The sequence below is a fragment of the Vespula pensylvanica genome, chromosome 4 (assembly GCF_014466175.1).
Source record: "Vespula pensylvanica isolate Volc-1 chromosome 4, ASM1446617v1, whole genome shotgun sequence".
Classification (NCBI taxonomy): domain Eukaryota; kingdom Metazoa; phylum Arthropoda; class Insecta; order Hymenoptera; family Vespidae; genus Vespula; species Vespula pensylvanica.
The window spans coordinates 3,070,637-3,085,819 of record NC_057688.1 but is presented as its reverse complement, the minus strand read 5'-3'; the positions used below and the strand labels follow the sequence as shown (position 1 = coordinate 3,085,819).

At 30.8% G+C, this 15,183-nt stretch overlaps 2 protein-coding genes across 4 annotated transcripts in view; both read left to right on the top strand.

Moving 5' to 3' along the window:
- Positions 1 to 361: 361 nt before the first annotated feature.
- On the top strand, positions 362 to 1,456 carry LOC122628574 (the record flags this gene model as incomplete). Its single annotated transcript, XM_043810989.1, has 2 exons — positions 362 to 1,194; positions 1,268 to 1,456. A coding segment is annotated over one exon (828 nt), but the record flags the coding sequence as incomplete, so codon positions are not given.
- A 1,213-nt stretch (positions 1,457 to 2,669) lies between these two features.
- Positions 2,670 to 15,183, top strand: part of LOC122628403 (allatostatin-A receptor-like) — a 43,510-nt gene continuing 30,996 nt past the window's right edge. For 2 of the 3 annotated variants that reach the window (XM_043810673.1, XM_043810671.1), the window contains exons 1-3: positions 2,670 to 4,034; positions 8,573 to 9,239; positions 14,185 to 14,314. In XM_043810673.1, the coding sequence (XP_043666608.1) occupies positions 8,788 to 9,239; positions 14,185 to 14,314 (582 nt within the window). In that variant the 5' untranslated portion in view covers positions 2,670 to 4,034; positions 8,573 to 8,787. The remainder of the gene's footprint in view (positions 4,035 to 8,572; positions 9,240 to 14,184; positions 14,315 to 15,183) is intronic. The other variant, XM_043810672.1, reaches the window with a different exon arrangement.

The window sequence follows — 15,183 nt, the reverse complement described above, 5'->3', positions numbered from 1 at the left end:
TTTTTCTTGATATTTCTATGCAAGTTTTTTGTTAATAACTCTCACGTATGTATTCTTTTCACCGGATATGTGTTCAGCTGCTTATAAAAGATAATATGATTAATTGCGTATACAAGATTAGTACAACGGCAAACATCTGCCAAGGCAATCGTTTTTATAGGATTGTCGTATTTGATTTTCTTTTATGTTTCTGAACACCTCATCGAGAAAATTTTTATTTAAACAATATTATTTAATTCATTACTTAGTTTAGTTTTCAGAATTTATTTATTAATTATAGTCAAGGATGAGAAATATTTTTATTCTTCTTTCTCATGTTGTTAAAAATCAATGCACAGTCGTCGATAATGATTATTGAAAAATTTATCACACAAGTAATGAAAGAAATATTCACGTTTTTTCTCTCTTTCAGACACTGGCGAAGTGGCATGCGAAGTCTCTATCGATAAAATTGAAGGATTGTGAAAACTTTGAAAAATTGGCAAGTCCATTGAAGGAAAACATTTTTCCGGTAGATTTGAATGTCGCCGTTGGTAAGACCCTTGAAAGCGGTCTGATTAGTGCAACCGATCATTTGGAATCAATAAAACTTCAAACGGCAGAGTTAGAAAAGGCGATAGAGTATGTGAAATCTCTCAAAAATAATTGCTACGATGTAATAGCAAAGTTGCTCTCCTTACCGAAAGATAGGTATTTCACTATTTGTCATGGGGATGCATGGATAAACAACATCCTTTACAAGTACGATAAGAACGGTAAACTGCTTGATATCAAATTCGTTGATTTTCAATTATCTCGGCATACATCTGTCGCCCTTGACTTCCATTATTTCGTGTACTCAAGCGTAAAATCTTGCATAATTGAAGATAAATATGATAATTTGATCGAGCTTTATCACTGTACATTTGTGGAAAAGCTTAAAGAGTATGGCGTTTCCGAGGTAGATCTTAAGAATTTGACCATAGAATGGTTCAAGTTGGAATTGAAGAAGTTTAGCTTGTACGGATTGGTCACTTCATTCTGGTTGATTCATATAGTACTCGCTAATGAAAGCAATGTTGTAGATATGGATAAAATGACTGTCAAGGATATAGAAGACATGGAATTTTTTAATAAGGCAATAGATGCAACGAAAGCCGAGAGATTTAAATTGATAACTTTACATTATCTTCGAATGTATGTGCAATAGATGGAATTTTTATGAAATAGTCAAACGAAACAACGTTATGACTATCACAGAAATAGATCATGTGCGAATATGTTTCACATTTTTCGATTTTTGTCAATTAAATTTTATTTGAAAAGACGAAATAAGAATAATGTAATGAAATAGTATGCATTAAGAAAAAAATGATTTTTGTTATTCTACGATATTATGAACATTAACAGCAAAAATGTCAGTTATTGATCGGCATTACACACAAGTATTGAAAGCTATTCTTCAGTTATTGAATAATTGAACAAAATGAAAAATTTACAGTATAATACGATTTAATTAAACATATTGTAAATACAAGAAAGAAAAAATCAAAATAATAAAACAATTCAATTAACTTTTTACATTAATAACTATGTATCAAATATATGCCATATTGCGAATATATTAACGAGTTTTTCTTGGAGCACGCATGTATTTTCATATTATAGTTTCATCTTTCTATATTATAAATATAACCTTTACATCCTAAATATTAAATCGTTTGTAAAAATTCAGATTGTAATGCAAGGAGTTAAACAAAATAAAAAAAAAGATGAAATTAATGAGAAACATCAGAAGTGTTCAATAGCAATTTGTCAATCTTTTTTATCCAATTATAAAATGATTTATGTTGATAAAAAAAAAGTATACAATAAAATTTTCCTCCAGGAAATTGACATTTTTTTCTTTATAAAGCAATTTATAGGAATGTGAATATCAAATCGGTTCTAACAGTTTTCGTATATACTGCATAAATGAGTATGATAGTAAAATGCTTCACTGATATGTTGGTAAATTAGGATTTATCTAAATTTTTCTTAATTAGCAAAATAGAAATGAACTGACTATCGATAAAATAGAAATCTATTTAACATCATTATTAACCAAGGATCTATTTACCAATAGCTGTAAAGTAGGAATATACTTTATGGACCGGTGATAAAGAGGAATCTACTTTACGAACCGTAAGAAGAATAGAAATCTTCTATTATCCAATTCTTTTACTCGGTCAAACAGAAATCTACTATTGCTGAAGTTTTTACTCTGTTAAAAATAACTTATAGTTGGTCTCTTGAGTTACAGTTTGTGGAGATATTTTTGTTATATAGCTTTTTTTTTGCTTTGCATTAAAATGTGGAATGAAATCTAGAATCCTAACACAATCCTAGTACTCATGTAAACGAATGTAATCAACTCATTTATACTTTCGTTTTCTTTATTTGATCCGTTCGGTCAGAGTTGGCTGCTACATTTTTGTCCTGGATTTTGGTTAAATCATATACGAAAAGGTTAACGTTAAAAAGTTAGTCGATATTGTAAAATAAGAGAAGTGTAACAATCGTTAGACTTAAAACTAGTTTCTCTTATGATTATTAAATGTTAATTAATCACTAGATGTCGCTATGGACAGCTTCGTATTACCGAAATCGACTTCGTTCCTGGATCGAGGAATCAGGGACAAATTTCTCACAGTAGTTCGAGGACGTTATCGAGTCGCGTTTCATCCAACGTCCTCCGCGCTTCCTTGATTCTGGACACCCTCTAGAAGAGTTCTCATAGATGCGTGAGTCGCTACGAGCGGGCAAAAGTCGTCAGTACGGAATGTCCTTCGAACGAGCGTGGTCGGTTACATGACGACGATCCTGATCGTAACGAAGATAGGATCGAAGGAACGTGTCGTAGATAAATACAATTAAAGGCAAAAAAGGCTCTTTTGTTTCTTTTTTATTTAATATTTATAAGATATCATATGATATATCGTGTAAAGAGTGTTTGATTGAGTTTTTGTCAACGTATGAATTAAGATGAATTGTTTCCGACGAAACTATCGACAATTACATCCCACTTTGCTAAATCATCCGAAATAATATTTCTTCCTCGATGTGTGGCATTTAAAAAAATAAAAAGAAGGAAAAAATAAAATTACAAAGAAAACAGAAAGATAACGAGACTTTCTTGATCGTTTAGATTTTTTGTTCCTTTTTTTTTAATTACAATAACTTAATACTTTCAAAACTGCTCTTTTTAAAGCCGCGTTCCTACGAGGTTACGAACGTGAATTATGTTTTCGTGGAGTACGACTTGTGTGAAGATGCTATCGTGAAGATTGCCTGTGACATTGATGCCTTCACAATTTAGTCGGGACAAGATCAAACCGATTTGATTTTTAATTATGATAGTAACAAGCATAAAACAGAATGCCTACATAGTTGTTTCTACTAGTTGTTGTAAATTAAAAAATTAAAAATTTCAATGCCGAACGGTTCACACTTTCCACTGATAGACGTGAAAGAACCTGGGGTGAGCACAGGAGCGTGATTCATATTCGTGGCTCATACCTCGTGGGAACGCGGTATAAAATTGGAATTCATTAACTTAAGACTTAAAATTTTGAAAGGATCGTAATGTGATCGTCAGAGAGGATTGGGAGGATCGAACGATCGAGATCGTTAGGGCGTTTGCAACTCGTGAATTTCATTCGACTCGTCGATCTTTCGGCGAGTCATGCGTGTGGATATTCGACGAGCTTTGTACATCAACGACTATCGTCAAATAGTTTATTGTCGAGTTCTTCGCAGAACACTTCATCGACGAGGCCGAAGAAAACGGGCATTCAAGTGAAAAAAAGAAGAAGGAGAAGAAGAAGAAGAAGAAAAGAAAAACGAAAACAATCGATCGGAAGTTTTCGTGAGATCAATCTGTCTCGATCCAAACGGCACGTGGTCAACGAGGTCATATGACCGGCGGGCAAAAAGAAAAAAGAAAAATTTATTTCGATCTTCTTCTTCACCCTTCTTTCTTTTCATTCTGCATGACATCGTCGCGTGCATTAGAGGTATGTGCATATAACGCATTGATAATTATCCTTGATTTTTTTTCAATGAGACATTATTGAGGTAGATTCATCGGTAGAATAATACAATATTATAAGCAATGTCTTTCAAAGGTGAGATCTATTGGCGAAGAGTAGTTACTTAATAAAAATAAAAAGAAAAGAAAAGAAAGATGAAGAAAACTTGATATTGTCGATGATAGTAGATTAGGATTAGTGGAGGTTTTATTATCAAGTTATAAAGTTGTGCGTATGAACGCAAAAAGCTCGTCTCCGCTCGTACTTTCATAAAAGAATTTTTAAAAAAGGAAAAAAAGGGTTTTCCGTTTATCGAACCGTGTACATAAAAGGATATTGCGTTCAAAAATCTAGGCCGGTGATTATGATCTCTCTGTGTTCATCACTTCATTTTTCTTTTCTGTTTTTTACTTCGTTCGCAATCGAATTACAAAAGACTCGAATGTATTTCCATAACAAAATATTTTGTCGAACTTTCCTTTTAGTATAGATAGTTAATGAAAACAAGTTCTTTTATAATGACACATGGAAATAAAAAAAAAGAATACAAAATGAAATAAATAAATAAAAAAAAGAAATGGAAAATGCCGATCGATTTTAAAGGATAGCGTATATGGAAGAATACATTCATTTCGAGATAAATCCTACGGCGATGGTCACGACTGCGATATAAATTTTCGATGTCGACACAGAGAGAGTGATGCCCTCCGTCATTATTCATTTATGTGAATTACACGCTCTTCCCCTTGTAGAATGATGAATAGGAATAATCATTACACGTCTCGTTATTCTTCTATGAAATCTTCTCGATCCGACATAGTCTCTGCTTAGAATTGCGATCGGTAAGTTACTCGTAATTGTATTTATCGTCCTTTTGCTTTTCTTAATATTAACAGGGAAAAATTATCTGACATATTTAATTAAATTTCAATGTTTCTTTTCAAACATGCCACTCGTGAGAATAATTAAATTCGTACTTGAACATTATTCGAGAGGTTCTTTTTTTTTTTAGGTCATATTTAAAATAACTAAAACACCGTGGAAAATATTCTATTTGATGTACGAAGACGAGTTTCCTGCATGCATGCATAAAATGTACGAATTGCTTGTAAAACTAAGGATATTCTTGTAGCTCGAGATTTTTCTATATTTATTGAATTTCGAAAATCTGAGCGAAATAAAACTTTTGAAAGAAGTGAAAAAAATAAAAGGAAACACTAGATGTATGTTTGAAGAAAGTTTCTTAGCAATTTCACCTACGTAATCAATAATTCTCGGACGAATTGAAGTAACGTAGATGACGAATGGAAGGAAATTTCCTCTTGGTAATATTTTCCATAGTGTGAAAGCATCAAATGATGATGATAATGACGACGATTCGTTTCTGGTTTTACCAAGGGAAGAAAAAGAGATTGGTAGCTTGGTAGGATATTCTACCGGAAAGCGAACGGTCGATCTACGATGATTACGCTCGATCTACTTTTCTTCCGGTAATGCGTACGTATTGATCATTTTATAATCGCGATAAAACGTGCCATCAATCGTATTTTTTTATTTTAATGTGTCGTTCTGGTTGTTTATATCTTTTTGATATATACATATATATATATATACTGCATTGGAATGATATATATTATAGGCAAAGTAAGTTAGTAGAAATTCTAAAGCATTGATAATAAGTGATAGGAATAAGCAATAATAAAAATAAATACGTAGATTAATAGAAGAAGATAAATAAAAATGTAAGATTGTATGAAGAAAGATGACAAAGTCGATTAGTTGTTAACACCAGAACTCTGAACGGAGAGTATAGAAAAAAGAAAATTAATTAGTGCTCTAATTATAATTTTATGTTCTCGTTTATTTTATTACGTAACTACTTATAATTTTTATTCGTATCGTCAAGTTTAGGTTCTTGGCATAATTATAAATCGTCATTATGCAACAGGAATATTATATAATAATTATTATAGTTCTATAGACAAATATAACTATTATAAATAAGAAAGTAGTATAACAAAATAGTTTTATTATTTTATTTACGTATGTTTTTTGAAAGCAAAGATTTTCAGTTTCAATGGCTTCCGAAACGCATGAGAAACGAATATAATGAATAGAAGTGGAGAGAAACAGAGAGAGAGAGAGAGAGAGAGAGAGAGAGAGAGAGAGAGAGAGAGAGAGAGTTACACATAAAATCTACACATATAAAGAGAAAAATGTTGTAAAAATGTCAAGCGAGTAAAACGATAGAGAGATTGTATCATACTTATTCATTTCGATAATAAAATATTTTAGCTGAGAATATTCAATTCTCTTTTATCTTTTATTTCTTTAATAAAATTTTATTTTGATCATCTGTCATCATCGATTTCCATAATTTCTATTTACCATGAAATTTATTAATAACGTGTTTAACGTTTAACACGTAAGTAGATTGCTTTTTAAAAGAGATTTTATTTTTGCGAATATTATAATTAATTATTTTCTACTCGTATGTGTGTGTACGTAATTCTTCTTTCTTTCTCTCTTTTGTATTATTATGATACATAAAAGAAAAGCAATTGTTGTTTCTATTATCGCATTTTCATCGTGATGTAAGATATACGCTCGTTATTACCTTCGGAGCTACCTGCCATTATCCTTTTTTTTTTACGTACGTATCGATCTCCTTCGTTCTGTTTATTCTTACGTGTTGTTAATCTTTTTTAAGATAAGATAGTTGATTATATGAGAATGAAACATTAGGCAAAAAAAAAAGCAAAAGAAATCATTGTAAATTATGTGGACATTGTTCCGGTTCATTGATTTACTTTTTTTTATCTTGAAGTATGATTTTTTAAATATATTTTTTTTTTCTTTTTTGTTTCATATCTTTTATAACTTTCATTGTTGCATTATGTATAATAATATATAAGAAATATTATTAAACAAATTGTTTAAACGTTTTAATCTCTAGTTGAACATTAGAAAGAGAATTAACGAATTACGTACAAAGAGAATGGTGAGATTTTGGTCATCCTTTCATCGAGACTCACCCCACTAACATCATTCTCTCATGATCGATTTAATAGAAGTGGATCGCATAAAGGTAGTTGAAATGCATAAATGACTCATTTATGGGCGGTTGCAGTCGAATGAAACTATTTATCGCGGTATTATGCTCGAATGGCCGATGCTTCTGGTTAATTTGATCTGTCGACTGGCTGCGTAAAATCAAACAAGCTCAACCAAATCCTACAGTTTCCATCCATTTTCCATTGTTATTTGTCCGAGATTCGTTCGGTTCGATGCTTGGCTACCGTTTAAAGCTGTTCGGAAATTTACTATGATCTCGTTCTCGTATTTGCTCGATTGCATTTCCGATCTTTGCAGCTTACAATATAGGATGTTAAAATAGAATATACGTCGTTAAGAACGAATATATAATTTTTTACTTTTTAACAAATGAATCGAATAGGTTGAATTTTTAGACTTAAGAATTATTACATTTTTTACAATTGTTTTCAATAAAAAAAAAGAAAAAAGAAAAAATAGATAGAGGATAATTATAAGTGAATAATAAAGATATGACATAACATAAGTAATATAACATTTAGAATTATTTATTCATTATGTTCTTTAGATGTTGATAGAGAACTTCAGTGATTGTTGCACATAATTTATATTTTTTTCTCATTTCTTTTCTTTTTTATTAAGGTTTTGTTTATCTAGAAAGAAGAGAAATATCGAAAGAAACGTCTTGAATCAATGTCGAAAATCTACGTGGATATCACGTTTCACGAACCGCGGAATTGTATTATAATTTAATATGCTGTTGGATCAAATTGATTTCGAATAATCATGAAATATCCATCATTTATGATCATCACAAATTCATTTCGTAAAATATTCTTTTATAGAAAATATCTTCCTCCATTGATATTGATCGTTATAATCATTTTCAACATGGAAACAGAATCTCTTGGCTCTTCTTGATCATAAGAAGTGCGAAATGAAAAAATTCAATGGCAGTCTCTCCCGCTGTACACGCTCTTCTTTTAAGATGCGAGGACCCTCATGAATATTTTTTAATGAAGTCCGTTGACGTAATTTCCAATTCCAAGAATATTCGTATCTCGACGAGATCGATCGATGAGATCATCTTACTATGTAGTTAAAAATTGTGGAGTAAACGCTATACATTGAAAGATTTTGCTTATTTTTAATGATACAAATGTAGGACATTTAAAAATATAGGGAATGTAGGACATTAAAAACCTAAAACTTGAATATTCTAAATTTGTAATAAAATGAAATAATAAAAATACGACGGTAATTAAATAAATAATGATTGATCAGGTCTTTAGAATAGTTGTCGCAAATGTGAAAGAAATATCTTTAAAAATATTTGATTTCATTATAAAGTCGTAGCTAATTAAAGTAGCATTAGAAAATTTTAATATTAATATTTCTCTTTTGTTTCGAGAGAAGATTAATATTATTATTTTGAACCTTTTAATAAATTAAATCCATGCATTTTTTAGATTATCAACCAGGGCCATCGCAAGCTGAAAGAAGAAAAAAACATTAGTCTGGGATGAAAGTCACGCAAAGCACGCGAACAATCGAGAAGAATCGAATGGAAATCGTATAGCTCATTTAAGTCAAAGAATTTCGAGTATCCTCATTTATCGATCCTCCTCCTCTTCTCTTCCTCTTTCTCCTTTCTTTCCTCACAAAGAAAAAGTTCGCAATCAAGATGGAGACTAGCTGGGACATTGGGATCTCGAATTTAACGAAAGAATCAAATATAAGCATTTGCAATAGTACGCACAGCACTTTAATGGATATGGAAAATTGCGAGGAACTTAAATTCGATATTGGCTATGATCGTGATCTCATCGAGAAGATAGTTCGCGTGATAGTGCCAGTTTTTTTTGGGATGATTGGTATCCTCGGATTGATTGGAAATACTCTTGTGGTCATCGTCGTAGCTGCAAATCCAGGCATGAGATCAACTACTAATATTCTCATCATTAATCTCGCGGTGGCCGATCTTCTTTTCGTCATATTTTGCATACCGTTCACGGCGACTGATTTTGTCCTACCTTTTTGGCCATTTGGTAATATCTGGTGTAAGATCGTCCAATATCTCATCATCGTCACTGCCTATGCTAGCGTCTACACTTTGGTCCTCATGAGTCTCGACAGGTAAGATCAGTTTTTTTATTTTATTTCACGTTCATTCTCTTTTTTCTGTAGTTTTGATATTACCAATACTGTTTTTTAACAATTGATAAACAATACTGTTTGCTTGCGAATTATTAAGTATCGATATAAGGGTTTCTTAAGTATCGAAAGTGTTTTAGCATGAGATGATTAGATATACATAAATTTGACTTCTATTTATAATAAAATACATGTAATATATATTTAAAATAAACTAATTTTTTATATTTATAGTAATTCCGTTTTTGAGCGAAACGGCACACATATAGAACATATATTATATGATATTATTTTAATTCGTAGATTATTTCAAGTATAATTACAGTTTTTTGATAAACTATTGTAAAAGTTCTAAAATGCAAACGAAGTGAAACAAAGAAGTTCATGTACTCGCTGTATTTGCTAGGTTGATCCAATTTTTTGTGTTGCTGTTTTTTTTTTTCAGTCGCTATGACGAAGCTTTTTCTCAACTAAAAGATGTAAATACATACCAAAAATGCTTTCCTGAGTGGACTCTTGACAGGCAACGCGCATAAATTTTAAATAGTGGGGTCACATATTCCATTTGGCAAGACACACAAATATCTGACTTTTCTCTTCGTTTCGTATTCCATACCATTGCGGCATGATTCTCAGTGCGACAAAATGAACGTCGACGTTCGATGGACCTTCTTAAAATTCATTCGCTTCATATTTGCCGTAGGAAGGAAAACTACGAAAGAGAGAGAGAGAGAGAGAGAGAGAGAGAGAGAGAGAGAGAGAGAGAGAGAGAGAGAGAGAGAGAGAGGGAGAGAGACAGATAGACAGATAGACAAAATAGACAAAGAGAAAGAAAGAGAGTATATATATATATATATATATATATATATATAGAGAGAGAGAGAGAGAGAGATAAAACCACGTCGTGGTTTTTTCTTCTTCGGTTTATCCTTTTGCTTTCGGACGATAAAATCGTGTCGTCGCGTTGCTAATGTAGCCCTTCGCGTGGAAAATACTCGTCGATTCCTTTAAAGGAGATATACGAGTATTAAAAAAGCTCCAGCTGCTACATTAGATTCGTTAGAACCACGTGGAATGTCCATCATATAAAAAATAAAAATAAAAAACAAATTTTGTGTATCCAATATGTTAAACATACTGAATAACTTACATAAAATTCTATTTTTTAATATAACAAGTTCAAAGTAATGAAGAAAATGAATATAATTTTGAACGAGCCATATGTTAGAATAAGTAGAAATGTTTTTTAGAAAATTACATTATATGCAACTCAGAAAATATTTCATGCACAATGTATTCCATGAGTAATGGAAAATTTTGTTTTTTCTTAAGCTGTAGTCTTTTTAATGACAGTTTCAACCTCATAACGTTAGCTTAGTTACGCGTGACTTTAAAACATTGTTATTTATTCTGTTTTTAGAATTACAACTCTATTTAATTAAATTTTCCCCTAATTAATTTCCGCATTCTGATTTTATAGAAATGAATACATCCCGATTCATTATCTATTTCACTATCTGTTTCACTACGTCTTGACAAAGAGATTTATTTTGTACGATACCATTTCGCAATTTGCACAATATTAATTATTTCCAGTAAATAATTAATTCTTTTCCATTTCATAAGAAATGACTAAAAAGTCATATTGATACGTGTTTTTTTTAATTAAAATTATTTTTCATATCGCATATAATGTGTTAAAATCATGTTAACATTAGATACTTAGATTCATTCCTTTGTATTATTTTTGATATTCGAAAGTATTGCGAAATACATCGACGATGATTTTATATGTTATAAAATAAATACAATAAAAAGAGAAAACTGATGGAACGTCAAGAATTTTTTCTTGTTATACAGTATGATTACATTGATAATAAATCTTATGTTAGACTCGTCCAATAATTGAGTTAGAGTATAAAGAGAAAGAAGATATTTTTATTGTGTTATTAAAGGAAATGCGAAAGTAGATTTGTTGTGACATCGGTTCTCACAGGACACATCAACCTCTTGTACATTCGCGTGAAAAATAGCGAGTAAGGATATTCCATTGGAAAAGGGAAAAACGAAGTGCGTTCTACTTCTTGCTTTACACAAGAAAATGTAGCTCAGAAACATTTTTGTGCCGTGCTCTCATTAGAAGCCTTTCCTCTTCCTCTTTCTCTCTCTCTCTCTCTCTCTCTCTCTCTCTCTCTCTCTCTTTGTTCTATCCATTTTTTCTTTTTTCTTCTGTTTTTCTTTTTTTGCAAGTTTACACATATCACTATATACGAAAACGATACGTCATAAAAAATTTATGGGATAAAGCATAGTTCAATGAGAAAAATATAAATATATTTACGTACGTATGTACATATTGTTTATATGTATGTACTTATGTATTATATATGTATATGATTAAACGATGAATGTACGACTTTCATTCTTTACAACTTTCATTCGTAACATCTGACATAAGATTGAAAAGTCATCGTAGGATATTCGTTCAAGAATTCTTTTATTGATTTGTATCGCGATACATTCAATTCCCCTTTTCTTCCGACTCACGAAACGATCAATCATTCTTTTAATCAACGAAAGCATTAAAGCAACGGGATAAAAACTGTTGGCTCTGAGCGAGGAAAAAGTTTTTTTGCTGGTACATTATATATACGGTATATACATGCATAAATCGTTCGTTGGTGAAAAATAAAATAAATATTGGAAAATCCATCGTGAAAAAAAAAACAATCGTGAAACGAAAATATGTTTTTTTCATGTTTCAATTTTTGATCAAACTTCTATATTGTCGAATAGTGCAAGTCGGTGTATTGATATGTAAAAAAATAATTATACAAAAAGGTAAAATAATATACTCGATTCGATTCGTCGAGTACGGATAACTGTAAATATGAAAAAGATTTCAATAAAAATGCTTTTACGATATTGGATACTAAAGGAAATGAAAATAATAATCTACGATGTTACTCTTACAATATTTCATTGTGAAAAATAATATATTCTCTTTTAGTTATGTTTATTTTTTGTTTCTTTTCTTCCAATTAATTATTATATTTTTACTGATAATATATCAATTCAGCCAATAAGTAATGTCGGAATTTTCAGTAGTTATATCTAAATAAGCGACATTATTATTTTTTATTGAAAATTCCAACATTATTTATTGGTAAAATACAATATTTTAATCTTTGTGTTAGATGCTTGAAATCTATTCTGCTGCTTTCCCTTTGTTTTTAATAAAAAATGAATACATCGTATTCATCGTTTATTTATTTAACATTTTTTTCTATTTTCGAGTAAATCACTCGCTACAGTTAAACTATTCGTACACGAATTGCAATTTACATTTATTAGAATTCATAAGATCTTAAATGGAACTATTTAAGTTCTATTTGTATTTTATCTATAAAATTAGAGTTTGAATTTAAAGCCGATGATTCCAATGAAAGCCGATAGGATGAGAAAAATTTCTTTTTCAGTATACATATGTAAATATTATACCATATTTCGGTTACATAGGTGTGGATGACAAATATGATTATATTCGTGACACTCCCACTTTCTTATACATCGCAACCTATTAATCATCCGCTCGTGCACATCATCGATCTAATTGTAAGCTCGGAAAGTCGATGCAAGCAGCTCATATAGTACTTTTTCGATAGATCGTGATCGAAACTTATTTCTCTGAGAAAATCCACTGACTAATAAATAACATACAACAAGAAGTTAAGTCGTATCTATGGCTGAAGTAATCATTAATAGACAAGGACATCTAACACATTAAATTAGATTTATTATTCCACTTTATATATATATATATATATATATATATATATATATATATATATATAGACACACATACAGACGCACACATAATTTTCGTTGTGTTAGAATTGTGACGACGTATTACACATAGTCCAATCTACCATCCTCATATCTTCTAATACAACGATATCCTGTCTTACCATCAGCTATTAAGCACAGGAGAGTCACCCCGCTCACTGAAAAGTGTCCTGCCTTCGCTCTTTCGTGTTATCATTACGAGTTGGGGAAGTCGTTCGCAACCCCAGCTTGACGACCAGATTTATCCTAGATGAAATCATACAGCCTGGTACGGGAGTAGTGTTTGAGCTAGCTTAATAAAAGCGCCCTCCTTTGAACTCTTACATGTCACGAACTAATCGCATCGTTATGACGTATCTTTCTGACGCATTTCATTCGAACATCCGACTGAGTACACGACGAAGATCGATTCGTCACATTTTTTTTTCTTAATAAATCCTGTTTTCGTGCGATCTTGTCTATTCGGCGAATGAGTTTGAGAAAAGCGTCCTGAGTTTCCAATAATATTCATATTATAACATCTACATAGCGATTAGTCAATCTAATCTTTTATTAATAATGCGAACGTAAGTAGAAAAACCTGAAGATAATGTTCATATTTGATTTATGTTGATAAAATTATCAGTATTATGAATATCTAGCATAGTAGTTACTATTTCTTTTATAATCAATTATTCACATGTTGATGAATAAACAAATCTAGCGAGAAGAACTCTTTCATATGATCCTGTCTCATTCATTTAAAGACTCGAAGCTTATTTTTATCAGTAAATTAAATTCTATCAATGTAATCGTACGTATTAGTCAGAGGTCAGGTAAGATCATCAGATCAAGACTTTATGGCACAAATTCTTATATTTTAATATTTATATTATCAAAACTCTTTGAAAAAATATGGATTGTATTATACTATCTACATATATGTCAAAACTGTACTTGAAGTTGTTACGATTCCTATCATAGAATAATTGGGCATCGACTATTGCTAATGTTAGCAAAGTTTCTCTAATTTCGTCTATTACCATCTCTCTATATCTGTCCCTTAATATTCTCTCTCTCTTTCTCTCCCCTTTGCTCTCAGGTATTTGGCGGTGGTTCATCCGATAACATCGATGTCTTGGAGAACAGAAAACCATGCGATTTTAGCGATTTGCATCGCATGGGCGTTTATATTTGCATTATCTACACCAGCTCTCGTTATTCACGGCGAGGTAAGTCAGTCAAAATTTATTAGAGATTTTTGAAAGTTGATTTCAAGAGGAAGGAAAGAGAACAGACGGAAACGTCCTATTTTTTCTTTTTAACATCGTTGTTGTAGTTACTTCTTTGGATAACTTATAATTCATATAAAAATCAATCGATTGAGTCTATACAATACGTTTCATATTTTCTCATGGACATTCACATTTTATTTTTTAAAATCAATTTTTATCTTAAAATGTCGACTAAAAAATTAGGCGGTTTGATCTATTTATTTACGTAAAAAAGTTCGATGTAATGCTGTTACTATTTATCTATATTCATATAGTCTCAAATACGCTTTGTAAAGATTACGGTTCATAAGATGGAGGATATAAAAATATTATCAGATATTCTTTTTTAATAATAGGTCAAATTAATGTGCAACTAAAATGGGAAGCAACCTAAACAATTTTTTACATTATATTGGAGTACCTTTTATAATATTTGCATTTTTTATCGATTAACCTTGTATTTTTTTCGATTGAATTTTGCATCGTCTTAAAATAATCTGGACGTGTATTATAAAAGAAAAGATTGATTTTCGAAAGTAATAAATGTATTTTAAATTATGTCGTAACTGTAGATGATTAGTGTTTTGTATATTCGTTGGTTTATCGTATATTTGGGGAATTGTGAGCTTGGTAGTTGGAATGCATTTATCTAGAGTTTCATCTAAATTAATTATACAAACACACACATATAGATATAAAAATTATTCATAATAACGATAACAATATTAACTAATATAATGATAATTATAATTATAATGGTAGTAATAATATATAAGACGGGAAATAAATAGAACGTAACAGCGTGCATTTGTACAGAATCTGTAGCC